This window comes from Typopeltis vanoorti, chromosome 2 (assembly GCF_054136105.1).
Source record: "Typopeltis vanoorti isolate ZY-2024b chromosome 2, IOZ_Tvanoo_1.0, whole genome shotgun sequence".
In the NCBI taxonomy this organism is placed as follows: domain Eukaryota; kingdom Metazoa; phylum Arthropoda; class Arachnida; order Uropygi; family Thelyphonidae; genus Typopeltis; species Typopeltis vanoorti.
Genome location: NC_143550.1, coordinates 158,252,164 through 158,278,931, shown reverse-complemented (window position 1 = coordinate 158,278,931; position 26,768 = coordinate 158,252,164). Strand labels below are relative to the sequence as shown.

The 26,768-nt window shown below is 36.6% G+C and overlaps 1 protein-coding gene across 1 annotated transcript in view; it reads right to left on the bottom strand.

Annotated features, from left to right (window-relative positions):
- LOC150109564 (protein Obscurin-like) overlaps positions 1–26,768 on the bottom strand; it is a 1,271,613-nt gene that overhangs the window by 580,239 nt on the left and 664,606 nt on the right. Inside the window, exons 50-52 of the mRNA XM_090402667.1 lie at positions 17,019–17,127; positions 9,606–9,784; positions 264–372 (exon numbers count right to left, since the gene is read on the bottom strand). Coding sequence (XP_090258793.1) covers positions 264–372; positions 9,606–9,784; positions 17,019–17,127 — 397 coding nt within the window. The remainder of the gene's footprint in view (positions 1–263; positions 373–9,605; positions 9,785–17,018; positions 17,128–26,768) is intronic.

Sequence of the window (26,768 nt, the reverse complement as noted above, 5' to 3'; positions counted from 1 at the left end):
CATGGATGGCTTAGGGGTTAAATAATCTGGGATTTATTCTAGAAGCCAATTATGTACTTTTTCAAGCCGTTTTTTAAGTTTCCAAAAAGTAAGTGGTAGTTTTATAACAGGCAATGAATATCATCTGTTGGTTGCAAAGCAGTGATTATATCCAATCAGTGACTTCGGGACAGAATGGGATGACATAAAGCAGAATGAGAAAATATAAAAGTTTCTGAGAACAATTTTTCAATAAATAATGTACTTTTAAAGTAAAGCCTTACCATGTAATGGTTGGGACAGGATAGCCACTGACACGGACTTCAAAATTTGCATTCTTTCCCAGTTTTGTCTTTACACCAGTCATTCCTTTTAAAAATGTTGGTGCTTCCACTGTAAATTCAAAATAAATAAATAAATAAATAAAAGAACAATCAACTGTAATGGAAGGCATATAAAGAGAAAGGTGGAAAGCAGTTGCATGAGGAATATAAAACTCTGGCTAGGAAAGTGTCCAGTACTGTAAGGAGAGAAAACTTAGAATACGAGAGGAGACTAGCACTGCAATCCACGGAGAATCCCAAGGAGTTTATTTGCTATGTGGAGAGTAGGAGTAAAAATGATAGTGGATGGATTATTTTGCAGGATGGAGATGGGAATCAGGTGACCAAAGCAGGTGACATAGTTGAGCTATTTAATGACCACTCTATTAGGATGTTAGAAGTCAATAAAGAAGATGTATTCTGAATACTGAGTACGCTAAACGTCAATAAGACAGGGCACTAGATGGAATTTCACAACATGTTTTAAGGGAATGTGCTATGGAATGACTGTGCCATTATTTTTGCTGTTTAATGAAAGTCTTCTAATGGGACAGGTTCCTGGAGAGGAAGGAGAGTAAGATAGTACCATTATATAAGGGTGGTGGTAGAATGGAGGTATCAAACTATAGGCATGTTTATATTTCTTCTATAGTTGTTAAGATTTTGGAGAAATTGGTAAGAACTCATATACAGAATTGGGCAGATGAGGATAATATTATTTATGCAGGCTAGCATGGATTTCTTAAAGGATGCTCTTGTTTTAGTAATCTGGTTGCCTTTTAGAATAGAGTAACAAGAGCAGTGGATGAAAGTAAGCCATGCACTGTCATTTTTTCGGATTTTTCAAAGGCATCTGATAGGATGATATATGATAAGTTGGTTGTTAAGTTACAACATATGGGTTTGGATATCAGCTTAGTGTATCAGATTGGTGACTGGTTTTCTGATATATATCTGAGAGTTTTATATGGGGAGTAGTCTCAGGTAGTAGGAACATTACAAGTAGAGTTCCACTGGTTACAGTAGTGGGAGAGTTACTGTTCAATCTTTATGTCAATTATACTGTCACAGGAAGATGTTCTGTTGTTTGCACAATGATGTGAAGCTTGGGAGGGTTATTAGTAGTAGTGCTGATGCTCTTCAAGAGGATTTGAAAAATCATCTTGAAGAGCATCAGCACTGGTCCCACAGCCTTATTAACATCAAGTTCACATCATCATCATCAAATTCCTGCCATGTACCTACAAGGGGTGTACAGGATATGATAGTACTACATGAAAAAATTATATCATTGCTAACTTCCTATATACAATTTTCCTCCAAATCAGTCTGTTACTTATCAAGACTCCAACATTATCAGATCTTATATTTCTATCACCTAAGGCACTTTGTACCATATCAATCCAGCTATATCTTGGTCTTCCTCTGGGTCGTTTTGCTGCCAACCTGGCAGAGAACATTTGTTTTGCTAATCTTTCCTCACCCATTCTGTTTAGGTGACCATACTACCTGAGATTAGCTCTGCTAACGCATTCCTGGATGCAGACAATGTCAAGTTCTTAACTAATATCCTCATTTTTAATATGATATTGCCATTGATGCTATCTGTTCATGCCTATAATCTTTCTCAGGACTCTCATATCTGCGGTCTCTAGTCTTTGGTCAAGTGTTTTACTTCTGACCCAGCTCTCACAGATCCATAAGTTAAAACTAGTTTGAACAATGTCTTGTATACAGCTAATTTAGTGTTCCAACTAATTTCTCTCTTATTCCATCATCATCATCATCAAATTCCTGCCATGTACCCTCAAGGGGTGTACAGGATATGACAGTACTACATGAAAAAATAACATCATTACTAACTTCCTATCTACAATTTTCCTCCAAATCAGTCTGTTACTTGTCAAGACTCCAACATTATCAGATCTTATATTTCTATCGTCTAAGGCACTTTGTACTATATCAATCCACCTATATCTTGGTCTTCCTCTGGGTCGTTTTCCTGCCAACCTGGCAGAGAACACTTGTTTTGCTAATCTTTCCTCTCCCATTCTATTTAAGTGACCATACCACCTGAGATTCGCTCTGCTAACGCATTCTTGGATGCAGACAATGTCAAGGTCTTTCCTAATATCCTCATTTTTAATATGATATTGCCATTGATGCCATCTGTTCACGCCTCTAATCTTTCTCAGGACTCTCATATCTGCGGTCTCTAGTCTTTGGTCAAGTGTTTTACTTCTGACCCAGCTCTCAGATCCATAAGTTAAAACTGGTTTGAACACTGTCTTGTATACAGCTAATTTAGTGTTCCGACTAATTTCGTTCTTATTCCATATGAATTTATTCAATTGACTTCCTACCATACCAGCTTTGTTGATTCAGTTGTCAATTTCTATATTTAATTTACCATCTTCACTAAAAATAGTGCCTAAGTAGCTGAAATGTTTTACTTGTTCCACAGATTCTCCATTTACAACACAGTTGACATTTTCAATAATTCTGCCTATTTTCATTGTCTTTATCTTTTTATTGCTGACCTTCATACCATATCTATTACAACAGCTATTCAATTTAGTCAGAGAATCTTGCAGACTTGTAGTGGATTTATTTAGAAGTATAACATCATCCGCATAAAGCAAAGAGGTAACATTAACATCTCCAATTTTGATATCATGTTTAATACCACTTTCCTTCATAATGTGATCCATATAGATAATGAATAACAGAGGGGATAATGTACATCCTTGTCTCACACCAGATTTAACATTAAACCATCTTCCTGTACTTCCTTCAATTCTAACTGCTGACTTACAACTCAAATAAAGACTAAGTATTGCTTGATATAATGCCCAACTGACACCATATAACTGCAGCATACTGAATAGCTTCTCTCTTGGCACCTTATCATATGCCTTTTCCAAATCGACAAAACTTAAATACAGATCTTTGTTATATTCCCATGCTTTCTCGACTATTTGTCGTAAAGTGAAGATCTGATCCTGACAGCCGCTGTTTGGCCTTGGTGAAGTACTTCACCAAGCTTTTCTTCCACAATTCTCAACCGTTTTTTCAAGTATACTTGCATAAATCTTGGCAGGAACACTCAGTAGGGAAATACCTCTGTAATTCTCACATGCAGTTTTATTTCCCTTTTTATATATGGGTACTATGAGAGCTCTACTCCAATCATCGGGAATTCGTCCCTCTGTCCAGGCTTTCTGAACTATGCAGTGCAGCCACTGTAAGACTCTTATACCACCATACTTCAGCATTTCTGGTCGAATATCATCTAGTCCTGCTGCCTTTCCGCATTTCAAGCCCTTGATGGCTTTTTCTACTTCAAGTATGGATATGTATTCCTGCCTGTATGCGTGGTCAGTGTTTTTTACCACTGTGCTGTCATCGCTGCTTGTTTCATTTAGCAGTTTTTCAAAGTAATTACTCCATACTTCAAGGATATCTTTTTCTCCAGTTTTCATGTCACCTTTATCATCTCTAACTCCTTTGGTAGCACTCTTTCCTCCGTTCCTAAGCTTCTTCAACAACCTCCAAAATATTTTGCCACCTTCTTGATATTTATTTTCTATATTCATGCCAAAGTCCTCCCATGACTTTTGTTTAGCTAGTTTTACACAGTGTTTAGCTTTCTTATATTTGTCTCTGTATTCTATAAGAGCACAAGCTGACTTATTTGACAGGAACTCTCAAACTATGTTTTCTTCAGAGTTTGCCACTGAATCTCCAAGGTTTGATTCCTGTTCTCAAACACTTTCATTTTTTCTTCAATAATTTTTGTGTATTTTAGTCTACAGTTCACATCTGAGAGCTGCTCAACTTTTATTCACTTTAAAACTTTCTTACATGTTATTCTTTTCAATATGGAATTCAATTTTATACTGCTCAAGACTAAATAGTGATCACTTCCAATTTCAAATCCTCTGTACACGCTGGTGTCCTGCACCAGGGAGAAAACATCACCATCAACAATAGCATAGTCAATGCGACTTTTCTTATTCCTAGCCTCTTCTCTCCATGTGAATTTGTGCACATTTTTATGTTGGAACATGGTGTTAGTAATAACCAGTCCAAGTCCTAAGCAGAAATCCAACAGATATTTGCCATTATTATTAGCTTTGCTCTTTTCTCCAAATTTTCCCAAATTATTTTTGTATGTCTCACAATCATTTCCTACTCTGTTATTTATATCCCCAACAAGGACCAACTTTTCCTTTTTCATTGTGTCAGTTGCTTTCTCTAAAGCTTCAAAAAATTCCTTCACTTCTACCTTAGTAGAACCTTCTGTGAGACCATAGGCACAAATAAGTCCCATTGTCTAGTTCCCTATTCTCATATTTGCCCACATTACTCTACTTGAGACTGACTACCATTCAAGAAGATTAGCCTCGTATTTTGTGTTGAATACTATGGTTACTCCTTCTTTTCCTTGATTGTCATTGCCTGAATATAACATTTTGTATTTATTGCTCAGAAAGATCTCACCAGTTTTGGTCTTTTTTGATTCAGTCACCCCTATGATGTCAATCTGGTACTTATCTAATTCCTCAGCTAGCTCCATTTCTTTGCCATTCAGGCTTCTTACGTTGATAGTACCGATCTTTAACTCTGGTGAAGTTGAGTTGGGGTTTGTTTTTAGATTTGTTCCAGTAGCTGACTTTTTGCTGTTCGCCCTGGTCCCCTGGCGAAAACAACAGGGGCCTTGTTTAACCGGGTGACGCCCCAGCCGGCATGAAATTTTGTTATGTTGTACCATCATTTTTTATTTTGGTTTAACCAATAAGAATACAATTTGGTTGGCTAAATCCCAAATTGCCATCCCATCCTCGTTCGTTCAGTATCCATGTAGATACCCAACAGGGTGCACCACGAGAAGGTGAGGATTGAACATTAGGTCAGAAGCCCTGGTCGGTTCTCCACATTCCTTTAAAGGCTATGTGGAGGTCTCCTCTCAGTTATACAGCTTTGACCCTTAAGCACCCCCATCAAGTTCACTTAAAATTCTAAACATGTCCCATTTCTAAACTGTCTGTTTATTTTCTCATTCCTATTGTTATTCAACACTATCCCCCCCCTCCTCTCCCAACAAGAAATATATTAACAAAACATTTATTGAACATATCCTGAACACATTATTAACTGAGCAAACAAAATTTTGCCACTATATGGGCAGTGTACAATGTCAGTAATTGGATGGGCTGCAGCAAGATAAGTTAATTTTATATTTATTGTGTGATGATATTGTGTAATTTTAGATAGAGTGTTACTGTGTGATATTTGTGTTTGGAATGCATTGTTTGGTTAAATTTTTTAGGTAGTATAATTTTAAATTCACTTTTTTCTTGTTAGTTCTCTGGCAGAAAATAGCGGTGAAATAGAAAATGTTGCATAAGTCGGCACTAAAGACAAATAAAGTGAATGCCATGGATTTTTTGAAAATTGTGCAGTGCTGTGAATGTACTATGTATGTTTGAGGGGAAGATATTACAGATATTTATGTGAAGAGGCTGAATAAAAGAAAGGAGAAAGTGTGGGTATACGAGAGGTGTGATATGCTGATTGACCATGAGGCTTGTTTAAATCAGAGTAGAGAACATGGCATTGTAAGTGATGGTTTTTGAAGATGATTGTGGGCATGTACTCGTAAGAAATTGCATGAAACTGATAATGAAGGAAAAGTATAATTGTCAGTAAAGTATAATGATGATGGTGAAAAACAGAGTAATTAATGGTAAGATGACAAGCAGCAGGCAAAAAAGCTTGTGTGACTGATGGTAAGATAACAAAAAATGATGCAAGATTTGAAAGCCAAGTCAGTGAAGATGAGGCAAGAGATGAAGCAGATGTGGGAAATTAAAGAACTGTAGATATGTATGGAAGAATGAAGAAGTCTGAAATGAATGATTTGGTATGAAAGAGAGGTAACAAAAGACTGTGAGTAGCATTGTACAGGGAATAGGGATTCAATTATTAGAGGTGTAGTACACCAGAAGATACACAAGGTTTTCTGGGAGGTAAAATGAGTACAGTGATTGAGATGTTGAATATGAGCAGTAACTGAGCAAAAGAGTCGGTAGTAGGAACAGACCTTTTTTTTTTTTATTCCAGACACAAAAGATGAAGATCCTATAGCAAACAGATGCTGTGTGAGAGAAGGGTCAGGAATAGAGAAATCTGTTGATAAAAACTTGGCTGGGAAGAAGGAGAATGTAAGATTGGATAACAGGATTATTGAGAAGGATAAAAGATAATAGTGTGATAGGAAAGGTAGTGAGTGTGTTGCCCAGGTATGAGAGTGATGACTTCAGGTGGAGACCACAGATTATGAATAATATGTCAGTGGAAATAAGCAAAGAGAAAGGAATGTAGTTTGTTAATGTGTGTGGAATAAGTTTGAGGAATGAACTGAACTGTATAAGAGAAATGGATTGCATTTGAATGGTTTTGGGGTGAATCATTTGGAGAGATTAATGAGTGTAGAGACTAGATCTGAGCAAGTAGTGATGTGGAAGAGCAGAGGAGTGAGGAATGAGGGAATGAAGCGGGTAGCATAAGTGTAGAGAATGAGGTGTGAAAGAGAGACAGGGGAACAGAAAAACAGCATGAGAAAGGTTGATGCTCAGAAAGGAAGTGAATGTATGAGTACACAAGAAAGGAATGAGATGGCCTGGGAGGAACAGTTGGGTTTGAAGAGAGTTCTGAGATGGGTAATCAGAAAGAGGTAGGCATAAAGAGGTCACATCTAATAAGTGGTATCAGTGACTCTTATAATATATCTAGAAATGAACTGTTATATTTGTATACAAAGGCCAGAAGTATCAGAAATGAGGAGAATGATATTGTTGCATTGATTGAGTTTGTTCTGCCAAAAATTGTTGAATAGGTGATATGTGATTGGATGAGGATGACATCCTGATAGGAATAGAGATGGAAGGGTATGATGTTTCCCGTGAAGATAAAAATTGTAAAAAGGGAGGTGGAGTGCTATTGATGACAGAAAAGGAGTTATGCTCATGCAAGGTGGAGATGCCAGGGGGAAATATTGGCAGTGGTTTTGAGGCAGTATGGTGTTTGGGGGAGTCAATATTGCTATAGACCTGGCAATGTGAAGGGTAGTGAACATGAAATGTATAACAATTTAACCAAGAAAATAGGAAAAGGGTGATCATTATGGTTGATTTAAAATATGAGATAGCGACCACAACTAAACAAAATGAATTTCTCAGTTTTTGAGGCACAATTACTTCAGGAAGTATGTAACAAAGGACCTGGTTACAAAAACAAACAACCTCATCTGAGGATGTTTGTTTGCAAGTGATTACCCGGGTGGCTGCCAGCTATGTGAGAACTTATATGAAAAAAAGGATATGTGTGTGGAACTACTACAAGGCTGGTGATTATGAAAAGCTCAGGAGACAGCTTGCAGCTGCAGCATGGAATGAGGAATTGGGTGGAAAGCAGATCAACGTTGTTTGGGTGATATTCAAGAATTGTCTAGTAGAAGCAATGTGCAAATGTATTTCAAGGGTCAGAAGCTTAAATAAGATAGGTACAAAATGAATGAATAGATTAAGCATACGGTACAGAGGAAGAAGGCATTATGGAGATAACATAAGATGAGTGGTAATAGTCAGTTCCATGAAAAGTACAAAGAACAGGCTAGGAGGGTGACTCAGTTGCTACCAGATGGTGTGGTTGCTACCCTTAGTTGGAACCATAGGTTCCCAACTAGGGGTTTCCAAATCCCTAGAGATTTGCAAAGGTTTTCCAGGAAGGGTTTGCACTAAAAAAAATTGTAATGGCATCTGCTTCGATTTATAAATTAAATAAAAAAAAAAGAGTTTATATTTGGTTGCAATGTTTGAGAGCCATGTGTTCTAACAGAGCAAGCATGTGCAACAAGATTTTAGAGGAGGGACAGGGATGAGCAGAATAAGTATTTGCATGTTGATGTGTATCACACAATTCAGACAAACTCCAGTCCCATATCACACAAACTCCAGTAAATGTTACCAGTAGCTACACTGCACTGTGTTGGATTTGAGAGTTATACGGTATTAAATTATTTTTAATGTAAATTTTTTAAGAAACCATTATGGACCATTATTTGAAAACTGAAAGCATAAAACACAATATTGAAATACAAGTCAATGATGAGCATGAAACTGAAAATCCCTCAAATTTGTCTCGAGATCATCTTCAAAAAACTTGTAAAATTCATTTGGTTGGTAAAAATTTATAAATATTATCTAGTGTTATTCAAAAGATTGGCATGAAAATGAATATTAAAAAAAGACCTAATCATAGTACAGATTATATTAAATGCTTTAATATAGGTATGAAAGTTGCCATATTTAAATTAAGATTACTTAAAATTCCAGCTAATAAATTTATTTCATGAGTTTAAGTTTCTGCCATTATGTTTTTTAAATTATATTAATATGGATTTTCATTTCTGGGAGATGAGGACTATCCATGTTTACATTGTACCATTTGCAGAGAAGTCACATAAAAATCTTATAAATTTTTGGATTGGATTAGAAACAGAATATCTATCATGACTTATTTTTCACAGTATTAACAACTCCACACACACTTTTAACACAAAGATGTTTTATTAACGCTCATATTTCGCTGATTTTCAACTCAGCATCATCAGAGCACAACACACTTGTATACGCGACAGTGAGTGAGTGAAACAATATAATTGCAAAAGACAAAAGATCTAAAGTCCTATTTTCGGTGCCCTCTAACGGGGAAAAAAAAAAAAAGGCAGCTATCCAGGAGTTTTTCTTAGGATATCTGTCTCCCAAATTTTTGGCAAATTAATGCAACCATATTTGTTAAGGTTGGGAGAATTCTTCAATGCCATTGATGACTCAAAAAAGAATCTTTCAGATCTATAACGACTCCTAAATAGCACATTTGTTTTCCTCCATCTAATCCTGTGTGAAGGAGTGTCCAAAGCATGGTCTGCCAGTCCCGACTTGCCATGGTAATAGTAGCAAATGTATCTTTCATGTTCTTCCAGGCAGATGTTCACTGATCTTCCTGTTTGCCCATAATAGGTCATGTTGTTAATACCGTGAAAAATAAGTCATGAATAACCATCAACACCTAAGCTTATCTGTTAGATAGAATATCTATCAATTAGTGAAAAAGCTGTAGCATGGCCGATGTGGAATAACAGGAGTAATCATAATATTTGGAATAGTGTGTGTGCGTGCATGTGTGTGAGAAAAAAAAAATATATATATATATATAGCATATAAACATTTGGCTTACATTTCAGTGAGAGTTTCCCTTCTTCTTTTGTTTCACCAGCATAGTTAGATGCAACACAGGAATAAAGACCTTCATTTTCCTGATTTGTATTTCTTATAGCCAAAGAATATTTTTCTACATCCTTTTTAGCAGTTATGACAATCTTGTCAGAAGGCTGGATCTGTTGGTCACCTTTTAACCTTAAAAATGAGTCAGTAATATTTTCATCTTAATGAATTAGTAATATTTTAATATTATGATAAAATTCTTAATAATAATAATAATATTTAAATGCCTACATTCTTTGAATATAACATACAGTGAAACTGCAATTTTATTGCCACCCAATTTTCCATTTTCCTTGAAATTATAAATTATTTGTATCATTCTGGCCAAATATCCATAAGAATAATGTTAAATTTAAACTAACTTTAAGTTTTCCTCAATTTTTTCTTATTTTTCTAGTCTGGCTAATAAAATCACGTGTTTTTTTTTTATCATTTTACATTTTTAGTAAAATGTAAAATGATAAAATTTTAATACGTGTAGAGACTAGATCTTGGAATTCTATCCAATTCTTGGAATTTTTTATCCAACGTTATTTGTCAGTAGTTGCACATGGTTCAGCTGGCTCATACTTCAATCAGGTGATGCATACTACAAGTGCAGAATTTTGTGACATCACTAAATCTTTGTTCCTGTTTCATCTCTGCATAACTTTAACTCGGTATGAGCAGACTGACTCTTACATATCTGAAAAGTATGGTACCTAGGAAGAAAAGAGTAATTTCTTGAATTTTTAAGAAAAACTACTATAGGCAGTAGTAATGGAGTCAAATGAGGATTGAGAGTCTTAGATTGATCGTTTTATGAGATGATGCTATTGTAAATGAGGTGCTGAATCTGACTCCACTTGACATGATGATCATGTGATAATCACCTTCAGGAGATATCCTGAAGCAATGGAACAAGGAGTTAGATAGAAAGGAAATCAATGCTGCTTGAACTGTTCAAGAACTATTTAACAGCAGCAATGCCTGAATGTATTCCAGAGCACAGGAAGTTAAATGATGTAGGTGTAAGTGCATGCATGATAAGAATATGCATGCAATTTGGAAGAAGAAAAAGAAGGCTTATGGACAGTATAAGGTGTGAGGTAATGGTCAGTTGCATGAGCAGTATAAGGTGCAAGCGAAAAGGGTTGATAAGGATAACAAAAGTGCAGTAGGAGCAACAATTAGTCAATCAGCAAAAGTGTCTGCTGATATCCTGTCAGCAATGACACCTGTTTTACTAATTTCTCCTCTCCCATTCTTTTAAGTGACCATATTACCTGAGCGCATAATTACCACAACACTCTATACTTGGGCAACTGTTGTTTAATTTGCACATTAATGATATGGGAATAAGAATATGCAGTTTATAATAATTATTATTATTACTGTTAGGCCTCTATAGAGTCAAGAGATTCACCATGGGAAGTCAACTTCCTATAGTAAATCTGATCAAATGGTGCCTTAAACCCATTCACTGTTCTTGCACTCACCACACTCTCAAGCAATGCATTCCACTCACTGACTCTTCATACAGAAAACCTGTATCTCACTTCCCTGATCACCTCCACCTTATATTGCATTCAGGAATGGCCTCTTGTTCTACCTGTTTTTTTTTTTTACTCCCCATTCTATGAAAAATCTCCTCCACATTTATCTGGTAACAACCCCTGATCAACTTATACATGCCTCCCCCTTCTCTATCAATCAGGTTCTGCAAATTGAATTTACTCAATCTTTCTTCATACCCAACAGTCTAGACACAAGAAACCACCATCTGCACCTTCCCAATATACTCTCATCCCCATGAAAACCAAGGCGGAACCAAAGTTGCACACAATATTCTATATATGGCCTGCTCAAGGCCTTATATTACAGAAAATAAACCATAACTTATTTTGATTTATAAATTAAAATTTATAAATTATTTTAAGTCATAAAAAATTTTAATGTCTTTAAATTTCAGATTCTCCCTGCCACATCCTTCCAGATCCCTTATCTCTTCCACTGCTTGCAAGATATTCTTATCGATATATCCATTCCTGCTTTCAAAATTTTGAAATCTTAAGACACTGCAACATTGAAATGGCATTTCCAATCATATAGTCTATTCACATCTTCCTATAAAGTCAGTTATGAGGCTTTACAAGCGTATCTGAATGAACTTAAGTTGGGAAGAACTAGATATACTTGATTTCCAGTATTTTGCCATTAGTTATTGAAATATTTTTCATGTAGACAAATCACGATGTGACTCCAAAGGAATACAATAAAGAAATAGGCAAGAACATTGTTACACAACTGACAAATTTGGCTATTGAAGAACACATAAACAAGCAGAGATAAGGAAGTTGTTATTTCTCTCTATAAGGTCTTGATACATCCACATCTGAATTACTCTGCTCAGGTCTAGTCTCCTGGATTTCTTAGAGATGAGGAAGCAGTGGAGAAGATTCATGGTGAGTGGTCTGTGGAATGTTCCCAGTGAGGATAGATTGAGGGTGTGTGGATTGCCAAAGTTGGTTGATAAGAGAAAAAGAAAGGATATGATAGCAACATTTAAGTTGCTTAAAGAGTTTTATAGGATTGATGCAGGGGAAATGTTTCAGCATTTGGCTGGAGAGGCCAGAACAAGGTGTCATATCTGGAAGTTGAATAATAGTGTAGTTAGAAGGGGTGTGAGGACTAGATTTTTTGCTTGGCAAGTTGCGAATGAGTGGAATAGGTTGCCAGAGTCAGTTGTGAATTTTTAATGGATTAAAAGAGAGATAGGATAGACTGGCTCTCCCGCAATGAGTCTTTGGACTCCATGGAGGTGCCTGTACAATAATAATAATAATAAATTTTCCTCTCCCATTCTATTTAAGTGACATACTACCTGTAATTAACTATGCTCACATATTCCTCAATGTGAACAAAGTCAAGTACCTTTCTGGTACTTACGGCATCTATTCACGCCCCTAATTTTTTTTTTCAAGACTCTCAAAATCTATGGTACTTCTAACCTCTCTCTCTCTCAGATCTACAGTTAAAATTATTATTATTATTATTATTATTATTATTATTATCTGGCACCTTCAAGGACTCATCATGAGAGAGCACACTACTGACCATCTCCTCTGCTTAATCTTCCAAACATAACTGCTAGTTTAGTGTTTTGACCAGTTTCTCTCTTGCGTCATATAAATTGATTCAGCTGACTCCATACTGTACCAGTTTTATTAATTATTTTGTCTATTTCCATATTTAATTTACCATCTTATTAAAAATTGCCTAAATACCCGATATGTGCTACTTGTTCTACAGATTTTCCATCGGGAATGCAGCTGAAGTTTTCAATCTTCTTTCAGTCATTATCAGATCAAATATGGTCCTCAACTAGAGGAACTTTTTTTAACCCATTCTTTGACTGTTTCCCAAGTTTGTCTATCTCAGGCATATGCAAATGGGTATTTTTTCTACTAGAAACTTGGGTTTTTCATCCAGTAAACTCAAGAAAACTGGCTGTAGAACTCATACTATTAATACTCTGTTAGGGTTAGGGGTCATGAGATGGCAGCACTTGTCTGTCTTCTCTTCATTGGATGTCATTTATAATTAATGATGGTCTTGGTCAGCTATCTCTGATTGCTAACCAAGACCATCATTAATACCCATACAGATTGAATTCCCTCCATCCATCTAATCATTCTTCCTTGTACTAGCTGCATAACAAAAAACTTGAGCTTCCCCTTGTAATGCAGCACTAGTCTCATCTGATGATCTAATTTTTTCCTCCTTAAGCTGTTCTTCCTCTCTCTCTCTCTCTCTCTCTACATGCCTCCCATAACTTCTTTTCATTGCAATTCCTGTTTGATTTCCCTAATCATCTATTTTACTCCAAATAACTTCATCTTCTTCAATTGAGGTATATGATTTGCCACTATTGTTAGCAATTTTTTCTTAATTATCTCTTATCTCCCATACATATTTAAATTCTTGAATCTATTGTACTGCTCTGAGCTGGTTTCCTAGCCTATTATAAAATCCTGCCTTACAATCCACATAAATTTATTTTGCCTTGATACTTTTTCATGTCTGATTATCCTCCAGGGCAAAACTACATGGTCAATGTCACCAACTGGAGGCAAGTATGACATCTCAGTAACAATCAGATTCCCTGATACTATGACCAAATCTAAAGCTCTTGATCTGTGTGTTCCCACCACTTGCTACCTAAAACAGTTGTTTCTCAAACAGTCTGAAAATTCGCCCCTTATTACTCTATGTTGCTTCCTCTTCCCAGTTTATACTGCTAATGTTGAAGCCTGCCCATAATGATCACTCAGTTTGAATGTACCAAAACTAATTTGCCTAATCATTTTCTGCTCATAATCATCTATATTTTCTGGTCTATAGCAACATCCCACTAAATATCTTGTCCTATCCATTTCTGCCATATTCTCAGAACCATTAGTGTCATTTCTTTTCCTCCTCTCTACCTTGAGAGGAAATAAGACTCCTTCCTATCCTAGCAAAACATTCCCATTTTCTGAAACTGAAGGAACATTATGGATAAAAAATTCTATACTGAAATAAATATGGATCTTTATCTATTAAAATGATACCCTAAATGTAGCATACATCCTCTCATTTCTCAAGTTTCCTTATATGAGACCAATCCACCATCATTCGCCCAGAAAAGAACAGTCTCTCCAAATGTCTGCATCCCTCTGTGTTCAAATGTAATCCATCTCCAGATCTCTCTTCCTACATATTCTTGCTATTATGTCATTCATTACCATTGCCTCTTCCCTCTCACAGATTTCTTCTGCTCAATCCCTAACATCAATCTCAAATATCTTCCTACATGATTCACACTACTTTTCAGGTCATTCAAATCAAATACTACTATCATCTCTTCTGTGTCTCCAACTTATTTCAATGCCATTGCTGCACAATCTACTATTCCCCCCAGGTAAGCATTTCTCTAATGCTCTACTTTGCACATCCTGATTCTTCATTTTTCATTCATTGGCATCCCTGATCCTTTCTGCTTCCAGTCTCTCTCTCTCTCTCTCTCTCTCTCTCTTTTTCTCTCCTTTCCCTCAACTTTTCCCAACTCTCATCTCAACATTTCCCTCTCAATTCTATTTCTATCACCAAACATTCTGCTTTCACCTGACATTCACTTACCCGATTATAACCATTTGTCAAAACATCTCTTCCTGCTACATTGTTCAAGGTGAAATCCATACACACCACTTTCATATCCTTTTCACCCTCAAGTATGCTACACATATCTACAAGTTGGCACTCACCCATTTTCGATGCACTATCTCCACTGCTGCTAAAGCCTGAGACAGTAACACTCAATTCACCCTTTACCTAGGAGCTACATCTTTTAGTCCATATATAGATTGGTTCCAATTATATAGAGGTTAGCTTCATAAATACTTTTTTTTGACAATTTCAGTTCAGATAAACATTAATGTAAATTCCAAGATGACAGTTTTGTTGATATGTTTATAGAAAGGCTGATATCAGATTTTTAAGTACTCAGTATCAAGTGGATGGCTGTGGGTTTCTGAACATCAGCTTCATATTAGAGTTCAGAAAAAAGATTAACGTCTAATTGCATTTTTACTAAGGCAGTGTTTCCAGATCTTTTTCCTATCACAGACACAATAGAAAATTATTATATGCATATAGCAAACATAAACCTAGAGAGAATTTTTGAACATCTTTTGAGCATGATGAAACAGTTCATTATGTTTTCATTACAGTATGTAATTATTATTATTATTAGTAGTAGTAGTATCATCAAACCTCCATGGAGTCAAATGACTCATCATGGGAGGTCCCACTATTACACACACACAGTTTATCATATCATGCCTTAATTATATTCACTGTCACTACATCCACAACATTCCCAGGTAATGCATTCCAATCACCCACAACTCTCCTTGCAAATAAATGTTCTCCTCACTTCTTTGCTAACACTCTCCTTATACAGCTTCCACAAATGACCTCTGTGTTTTCCCCATTGTATGTAAAACGTTATCCACATTAATCTGGTAACAACTCCTTAATAACTTATATATCTCAATCACATCTCCCCTCCTTCTCCTATCCACTAGTCTCTGTAATTCACATTTTCTCAATCTGACTTCATACTCAACATTACAGAGACCAGAAACTACCTTATTCAATCATCTCTAGACCTTTTCCAATATCTCCTCATCCTTTTGAAGATCAGGTGACCAAATTTGTGCACAATAATCTATATTTGGCCTAATCAAAGCCTTATATAGTGGAACCATAACATCCTGACATCTATACATTAATGTCCTCTGCATCATTGCCATAATCCATTGTCCTGTTTTCATGATTCTAGCAATGTGTCCTCAAAATTTTAAGTCCTTATCCACAATCAATTCTAGATCACTCACTCCACCACTTCCTCCAAGATACTGCTGCCGATTGTATACTCTGAATTCCATCTTTACTTCCCAAATTTTAAAACTTTATACATTGCAACACTGAACTGGCAACCCCAATCACTTGCCCATTTAGCCAGCACATTCAAGGTGAAAGTGCTGGCTAAATGGGCAAAGCCACATCAGTTTCATTTCCGATTGTTCCTCCCAACTTTGTGTTATCTGCAAACAACTGAATATAACCACTCAGATCCCCCCCCCCCCTGATATCATCAAAAGGGAGGGGTTACTTGGTGTACCCCAAAACAAAAACAAACCCTTGGGGTACACCAATACTAACTGTCCTTTTCTGAGATGTCACTCCTCCATACACAACTTCCTGATTCCTATCACAGCAAATCATTTATCCAACATACTAACCTACTATCCGACAAATAAAAATAAAATACAAAGTATTAGAGAAGATGATAAATGCATTTTTAAAAAATATTTAAACATAATTTTTAAATATTAAAAAAAAAGATAATTCATTTAATAATAGTGATGTAAAAACATCAAATAAAATTACCAGCATTGAGATTATCGATTAGTGATAGAATTAAAATATCTAATACGCATTCGATTCAAATTTGTGATTTTATTTTTTTCTCATTAAAATCAAAACCCACAGGTGGGCCGCATCCAGCCCACAGGCAGTGTTTTGGACAGCCCTGTTATAGATGATGATGGTAGTTGCAGTTCATTGTAGTTGGTGAATCGGGTGGTGGAGGCAGAGTTTTGGAGTGGGTGCCCTCCCTCAATGAGTCTTCGAATTCCCTGGAGGTGTCACATAATAATAATAATGTATGAATACCATGACTCTTTCATTTGCATACTGGGAGATATTACTTTTCCTTGATCTTGGAGTGACTAAGAAAAAAAAATAATAATGTGATAAATCATCTTAAAAATCAACTTACCATTTCACATCAGGAGTTGGAAAACCTGTAATATTCACTTCAAATTTTGCTACATCTCCCAGTTTTACTTCTAAATTACCCATTCCATCAATATGAGGAGTAAGTGGTTCTATAAACAAATAACAAGGCATGTTCAAGTTATTTTTTTAAACAGATAAACAATTCTCATTTATTCCTTAGTTTATAACACACAGTAATACAGAGTTCTGAAAAGATTTCATGTTTCTTCAAAGTTATATAGATCTTTATAGCAAAGCTTATTTAACTGGGATAGAGTTCCCCTTTATAAATCTACATTTAAAACAGGCTATATAAGATAGCTACATTTAAAACAGGCTAATAAATATAAATTTCCAAAAAGAAGGTGGTCACAGAATTATATTTAATATATTAAAAGGAGTATAAACATGTAAACATATCTGGATTTTTTGAAGATAAAGATAATGATGTTACATTCAGTGTAAAATTTAATAATGGTGCTGAGAAACCATTATTATTATTAACACTAGACCTCCATGGAGTGAAAGTCTCATTGTACACACACACACACACACACACACACACACACACACACACACACACACACACACAGAAAGCCCATTAAACCATGCTTAAAACTTATTCAATGTACCTGCATTCACCACACTGTCAGGCAATGCATTCCACTCACCAACTATTATCCATACAAAGAACCTGTTCCTCATGCCCCTGCTCACATTCTCGTTATACAGCTTCCAGGGATGTCCCATTGTTCTACCAGCTTTCCCCATTCATAAAAAATTTCTTCACATTAACCAGCAACAACCTTTATCAACTTAAATGTCTCAATCATATCCCCTCACTTCCTGCTATTCGCAAAGATCTGCAAACTGCAACTTTGCTCAATCTGCCTTCATATCCCACATCCCAAAGACTAGTTATCACCTTAATCAGTCTTCTCTGGGCCATTTCCGATATATCCTCTTTTACCATGAAAACCAGGGGCCCAAATCTCTGCACAATAATCCATCCACATGAGGCCTGTTCAAGGTCTTATACAATGGCACCAGAACCTCTTTATTTCTATATGTTAAGATCTTCCACATCATTGCCATAATCTGGATTGATGACTTCACAAGTGTTCAAAGTGATCTCTGAACTTCAGATCCTTGTCCACTTCCACTCTAAGGTCTCTTGTCTTCCCAACTTCCTCTAAACTTTTCCCACCAAATCGATGCTTTCCATTTCATTGTTGCCTACCAAATTTCAAGAACTTAACACTTTGCAACATTGACAGTTTCATACTGCTGCTCACACATTCTCCCCTTTTCTGCCTATCAACTAACTTTGTAACCCACAAACCTTCAAATTATCCTCCACGTACCTGTTACCATTTTGTTCACTTGTATCTGAATCTTTTCGACCACCTCCTGGTCCCCAAGAAACCCAGGTGACCAAATCTGCACACAGCAGTCAAGATATGGCTGAATCATTGCCTTATAAACAGGGATAATAACGTCTTTATCTTTACTTGTTGGTGCATTTTTCAACATCCAAGTAATTCATTAAGCTGTTCAGAGATTTTCATGTGGGTGTGTTTTTGATTGGCTATGAGCAAGCGGGGCACCTATCTTGTGCAAAGCTTTTTCATTTGCAATTCTTCATGCAAAATATATCCTACACGTTCTTTTGAAATGCCTATAGTCTCAGCAATTTCACTCACTTTGACTCACCGGTCATCCAATACCATATCATGTACTTGATCAATGATTTCTGGTGTTGTTACACTTTTTGGACATCCTTCACATGGCTCATCTTCAAAGCTGGTATGGCCACATTTAAACTCGGCAGCCCATTTCTTAATTGTCGAAAATGAAGGAGAAGAATGCCCATAAACTTAGAATGAATTTCTTTTGGTGTTAAACCTTCTTTTACAAAGAATTTTATAACCACACCATACTTAATTTAATCCATTTCAAGGGATACAGACAACCCTGTTGCTTCAGACAGCTGTATAAAACAAACTACTTGATAGAATAGCTTGCAATTTCACATGGATGCTTATGACAGACATACCAACTTAGAAAAAAAATCTTGCCAATAGGGTTGCCACCTATGCTCGAGGCCGAGAACTTTTCATACCACCTTTGTATACTGCATGCAACCTTTTCGACCCAAAATGCATAACCTTACATTTTACAACATTAAATTGACACTCATTATCCTTTGCCCACAATGCCAGTTTATTTAAATCATCCTGCAGGATATCTACATCACCTTTATCAACTATTGCTCTCCCCAGCTTTGCATCATTAGCAAACAACTGAATATCCTCTCTTAAATCTTTCCCTATGTCATTGATATACAAATTAAATAAAGAGTAGTGGTCCTAGTACCAAACCATGTGGTATTACACTAGTCACCATCATTCTCCTAGACTCCACCCTACCATATACTACTCTCTGGTGTTTGTCCATCAGCCATCCCCCCTATCCATGCTACTAGCCTCATATTCATTCCCTTCTTCTCCAGTTTTTGTAATAATTTTCCATGTGGTATTCTGTGAAATGCCTTGGCAAAGTCGAGCAGTATCATGGTGTAGCTATTACCTTCATCCAATTCTGCTTTCACTTTATTATAAAATGTTGATAAGTTACTAAGACATGACCTACACTTTACAAAGCTGAGCTATCCACTATAGAGTATCACATCCCTCTCCATCCACTGTTGTATTTTATCTCTCATCAACTTTTCCAGTACTTCAACAACCACTCCTGATATATTAATTGGTCTGTAGTTTGCTACCTCTGTCTTGGAGCTGCCTTTTATGCAATGATACTATCTTACCCTCTTTCCAATCCTTGGAACTCTTCCAGAGATGAAACTTAGATTGAACAACATCTTCATAGGAAATGCCAATTCTTTGCACATTCATGTAGTACACTGGCTGATATGCCATCCAGTCCCACTACTGTGTTAACATTCGTATTTTTTAATTTGCTGAACACCTTCTGTTCATCTACTTCAATTTTGATTTGTTTCTTACACCTTTGCAAAATGATCACTCAGCAACTCAACTGTTTCTTTTTCTAATTCACCTTCTTACCTTGAGCACTGTTTAAAGTCATTCTACTATAGTCATTTTTCCTTTTTCTCTTAACTGCTACATAACGAAAAACTCTTTTGGCTAATTCTGCCAAAATTCTCTCTGGCTAATTCTCTCTCTCTCTCATAGTCTGATTTGGCCTTCCTTACCATACTAGTTACCTTTCTTGCTTGCACTTTGTACTACTCATGAGTATGCTGATCACTATTTGTTTATATTTCCTCCACAATGTTTTTTTTTTTTTGCAGCTCTTGCTTTATAGCCCTACTCATCCACTTGCTAATACAGTCTGCTACTACCTGAAGCAATTTCAGAACAGACAGGTCAGGCAGAAAGTGTCTGACCACTTGTGTGACAAGTGGTCAGGCACTACTGACATTCTCTACGTACAGTTTTTCAACTGACTCCTGAGTCTCTCATAATCACCAGCCTTATAGTTGACAGAGAACAAGACAGCATGGTGACTCTTCCCAATTGGAAGCAGAGCTGTCTTATGAATACAACTCCTGATGCTATTATCAGATACAACACCCTAAAACCCCTTGTCTCCTCTATAACATGTTGTGTCATGTAATTATCCCTTAGCAATTGTATAAATCCCACTTCCATCTTGCTATGTCCCTTTTCCCCTGTCCAATCGACAGAGGATAAGGAGCATGTTAAAGTCTTCCAAAATAATTGTTCAGCCTACACTCATTGTGCTGATTTGCTGGTATGTGGCATCTATATCTACCTGTGGAACTCCTGGTCTATAGCAGCACCCAACAATATATTTTGTCTTATTTGCCTCTATTCCACACGAGACAGCTTGAACAGTGATTGAGGCTATCTAATAAAAATAACAATAAAGTAAAACCCCAGTAATTTCATACGCATTCTCTAATGCATGGTTTCCCAAACTATGTTCTGCAGAACACCAGTGTTCCGTGGAAAATTATCAAAATTGTTAGAGACTGGAATGATTTTAAATGCTGCAACAAGTTCAAACATGTTTGAAAATCAGGTGCTCCTCACTTTCTCAAACTGCGTTCCGCGGAAGGTGAATAGGTGTTCCGCAAGAAGTTGTGGAATCGTCATTTTAGTTTTCTAAGCATTTTTCATGAATAAATATTCAACTAAAAAAAAAATCAACTAATGCCTTTTATTCCCTAATAGGGAGTATGCGAGGCCTTTATACCCTATCTAGCTTTTGTAGACTGAGTGGGCAGTTCAATCTCCACCGGTAGCCAATCAGAGATAGCTGGCCCATGTATATCGCTAATTATAGCAGCCACCGATGAAGAGGCTGGAAAACAAGTGCTGCCATCTCTTGGTACCTAACCCTAACAAGATATGTCACTGTCTGAAATAATGTGGGTACTACGGTCGATTTTCTTGAGTTTACGGGACGATAAACCCGAGTTTCCGGGAGGAAAAACCCGCTTGCCTGTACCAGAGATTGACTAACTCGGGAACCAGTTGAAGATAGGCTTAGAAAAAGTTCCTCCAGTCAGCGATTAAACTAGAACCTAGGTCTAACTTCAAGCGGCTAAGCACGGAGGATGCAAGCGCCACTTCCACTGAGCTACACGGGCCTTGAATAAATATTTTATATTAAAAATATTCTGAGGAGAATAATATTCGTGAATATGTCGAAAAGCTCAGACTCAGAACACCTAATAACATCTGTGTATCGTTAATTTTCACACATCGAAACCTTTCAACATTTGGGAAAGGGAATGCTGCTGTTTATGACGGGTCATAAAAGTTGCCTGCAAGCGCCCATTACAATAATTTGTGTCATATCCTCCGTTCTCAAAGCTGAAGGAAATGACATCTGTGTAGCAAATGTCAGTGACCAAGCAGCATATTTTTAAACATGGAAATATTCATGAATTATCGTTAATTTTCACACATTGAAATCTTTCAACAATCAGGAAAGAGAATATCGCCGTTATGACTGATCATAAAAATTGCCTGCAACCCGATTACAACAATGGGCGGCATGTTCTCAAAACTGAACGAAATAACATCTGTGTTGCAAATGTTAGTGACCAATCAGCAAGGAAGTATAAAGAAAATTTTTCCACTGAAATTGAAGATCAAGGTAGTCTGTATCCGGTTCTCAAATTTATTACTACTTCGCAAGTTCGTATTGTAGTGTGTAAGTGCTTGTTCTGAAACCGGAGTGCCGTGATTTTTTTAAAAGTAATAGGAATAGAGAGTTAAAATCTAATATGAATAAGAGACAAGGCACTTTGTTTAATTTTGGTATTAAGAAATCTCTTATTGAAGGTGTTTATGACGGAGCAGATAATGAGTCATCCACCTCAAGCCTACGAAGATCTCCAGGATGTACAAAGGAGGGGAAAACTACCAGCACACAGGAGAAAAAGTCTGCATTCACTTGTAAGTACTTATAATAATATTATAAACATATTTGGTGATCAGAGTGGGATATGTCAACGAAAATCAGCACAAATTAATTTAATGGTGTTTGCCTGAAGAAACTACGACATGCTACAAGATTTCATTAGTCCAGTGATTGATAACTAATTTAAATGTAATTTATATTTGTCAACATGCCACACCCTATACATAAGTGTACTAATACTCTTTATGATTATGCCATAATTAATTATTAATAATTATGTTAATGTATGAACTTTAAAAAATTTTGGAAAGGTATTTACGAGTAAATTTGTTTGCACCGGGACCTCGGAAAAAAAGAAATCAGCTAATGCCTTTTTATTCCCGTATATAGGGAGTAGGCGAGGCGGCTTTTAAAAAAAGAATTCTTCTTACTCTTTTCACTAATTGTATAATTAATATATGATTTATTTCGAACTGTTTAATTTTTGTTACTGAACATTTTATCAAATCATTCTTCTTACAACTGCTTTTACATTATTTGATACAGTTTAGTACTTTTCTTCTTACAAGTATTGTTACAATTCATATTTACTTTTGTGTGTTGCAGTCTTTTTTTTTATTATTTTGCATTATTCATTTACTTTTATATTATTCGACATTTCTTATTTATAACCTTTTTTTAATTGTGTGTTCAGGAATGACAGAGAGAATACAATGGGGGGAAGGAGTATTGTTGATGATAGCTGATGAGCTGCAGCCAAGGAGAATAGAAGTTAAATTGCAGGATAGAGAAAAGAGCACATTTGAGGCCATTTGGTGTGAAATTGTGGATAGCAGAACAAAATATACAATCAGGTGCTGCTATAGACCAGGTGATGGAAAAGACGGTGGAGATAGTATGCACAAGCAAACTGAAGAAATGAATGGAAGGAGGGTAATTATTATGGGAGATTTCAACTATGGTCGCATTGATTGGAGTGAGGAGAGGACACACGGGAGGAAGGAATTGGATTTTATGCGGTTATTAAGGGATAACTATCTGCGACAGCGTGTAATGGAAAATACTAGGGGTCAGAGAGTGCTTGACCTAGTAATTACATCTGAGGATTTGGCTGTAACAAATATGACCACATTGTAACCAATTGGTGAGAGTGATCATAGGGTCTTGACTTGGGAGGTGGCTAAAGGTGTGGAATTTACAATTAAGACAGGATACATGTGGAATTATCGGGCTGGAAAGTATGACAAGCTTAGGAGTTTGATTAGTTCAGTGCCATGGCATGTACAACTGCAAGGACTAGAAGTTGATAGTGCATGGGAGGCAGTTAAGAAGTGTTTGCATGAAGCAATGGCACTGAACTAATAGATCAGAGTCCGAATAATAAATCAAGTAGGGGTTAAATGAATGAATAACACCATTAAGCTATTAAGCTTGAGCTGCAAAAAAAAACAACTATGGGGGGGAATTTAAGGAGAAAGGTGACCGGTGGGCACATGAACTGTATAAAGCGCAGGCCAGAAGGGTGACGAGTGTGGTAAGAAAAGCAAAAAAGGATTACGAAAGAACATTGGCCATGCAGGCTAAAGAGAATCCTAAACAGTTTTTTTGATATGCTGCAAGTAAAAGAAAAAATGTATATGGCAGAATGAATTTAAAGAATGCCGATGGTAGGGAGGTAACTGAATCAGTTGATATAGTTGAGTTACTGAGTGAGCACTTTTGCAAGAATATATCATCCAGGTGGTGACATTGCAGAAATGAATGAACCAATAGATTATATGGGAATTGTGGTAAATGAAGTGGAGGTGAGTAGTCTATTGCATAACCTCAATGTCAATACATCTGTGGGATTGGATGGTATACCAGCTCGTGTCATACGAGAAGTAGCTAAAGAATTATCAGTACCCTTGACCATTTTGTTTAATTTGAATCTCGGGTCTGGATTAGTCCCGAGGGGTGGAAAGAGGGGAAAATATTTCCACTGCATAAAGGATGTTCCAAGACTGCTGTTGTAAATTACTGACCGATTAGCATATCAGGAATCGTTGTCAAGGTCTTAGAGAAATTAGTCAAGAAAAGAATACAGGATTCGATAGATGAAAATGGGATATTGTATGGGGGACAACATGATTTTGTGAAGGGTAGATCATGCCTCAGTAACTTGCTCACATTTTATAACACGGTGACTCTGAAATGGATAAGGGTAATGGGTTTACAGTGATTCTACTGGACCCTGCAAAGGCCTTTGACAGGATACCACATGGAACTCTAATCAGTAAACTGGAGCAGATGGGATGGATATAGGGTTGGTGATAGAGATAGGATAGGAGGGTGGTTGATAGAGAGATACCAGAGCGTGGTTTATTCAGGAGTTCAGTCCAAAAGACGGCTCGTGACTAGGGGTGTGCCGCAGGGCTCTGTTCTTGGACCGCTACTTTTCAATTTGTTCATCAATGATATAGGAAAGGATCTGAGAGGAAGTGTTCACTTGTTTGCTGATGATGCAAAGTTGGGTAGAGCAATTGTGAGTGCACAGGATGTCAAAATTTTACAGGATGATTTGAATAGTTTGGAGGACTGGACTAGGAAAAATGGATGTCAATTTAATGTGGCAAAGTGTAAGGTTATGCATTTTGGGTTGAAAAGAATAGCAGTAGTATATCACATTGGTGGAACCGTACTCCAGGAGATTGATGACGGCAGGGATTTGGGAGTGTTGGTGGATATGGAATTGAAGTTTAGGGGGGTACATTGCAAAAGTGGCTAAATCAGCTCATCAAATCGCTTGGCTTCTGAAAAATACTTTAACAAGCAGAGAGAAACAAGTTATTGTTCCTCTGTATCAAGCCTTGATAAGACCCCATCTAGACTACTTTGCCCAGATATGGGTGCCAGGGTTTCTTCTTGATGGGGAGGAGGTGGAGATGATCCAGAGACGAATGACCAAGATGACAGTAGCTCTGTGGAATGAACCTTATGAGAACAGGTTGAAGATTTGTGGGTTACAAAAATTGGTTGATAGGCGGAAAAGGGGTGATATGACATTCAAATTACTGAAGGGTTTCTATAAGATTGATCCAGAAGATATTTTTGAGAATAGGACTGGTGGTGGGAGGACTAGGGGCCATACCTGGAAGCTGGGCAAGAATGTGGTTAGCAGGGGTGTTAGAGCTATGTTTTTTACTTGGAGAGTGGTGAATGAGTGGAATAAGCTGCCAGAGTCTGTTGTGGGTGCTACGACCATGAATGAGTTCAAGGCGAGGAATGATAGATACTGTGTGAATGTCGAATAGTTGTTCTTGACATGATGTTAGGGCCTCCCTCGATGAGTCTGTAGACTCCTTGGAGTTGCCCAGAATAATAATAATAATAATAATAATAATCTTATTGTTTTTCATACTAAAGTTACCTTTACAACACAATTCTATTTATTTTTATTATAGCTCTGACAAATATTGCAATTTGAATATTATTGAAAAAATACCCATGGATCCTTGTTTAAAGACAGGAACTTTAACACAAGGAGGAGCAAGTACTTCTGCTGACACATCTGCTCATATGATTGGAAAAGATATGGAATTGCAAACTGTGGTTTCTTCAAAAGCTGATATTAAAGAACAAGAGTCATCTAAGAACAGACCAAAACAGAAGTACCATGAAAGTTATTTAAATTATGGATTTACATGTGTTGGCAATACACATGCTCCTGATGCAGTGTGTTTTATGTAATAAAATACTAGTAAACAGTTCTTTGGCTCCAGCTAAACTTCGTAGGCACTTCAAAATGAAACACACTGATTACAAAGGAAAAGATATATATTTTTTTAAAAGACGATGTGACTCACTAGAAAAATCTAAACTTCAAATGGCTACAATTGCTACAACTGAAAATGCAACAGAGGCATCTTTTCGCGTGAGTTACCGCATTGCACTTCATGGTGAAGCTCATACAATTGGTGAGACGCTCATTAAGCCTTGTGTGAAAGACATTGTATCATGCATGTTAAACGATCAGGTTGCTAAAAAAATAGATGCAGTACAATTATCAAACGATACTGTTTCACGGCGCATCAAAGATCTTTCTATTGACATAGAAAAAGAGCTAATTCATTGACTTAGACTTTGCAGTGAATATTCATTGCAAATGGATGAATCTACAGATGTCGCAAGACTCGCTGTATTACTAGTTTGTTCGTTACGTATTTGATAAAAGTATTGAAGAAGATTTACTCATGTGCGAATATCTACAAGGAAAAACTACAGGAGAAGATATATTCAACTGTATTAATAATTATATTACAAAACAGGAAAT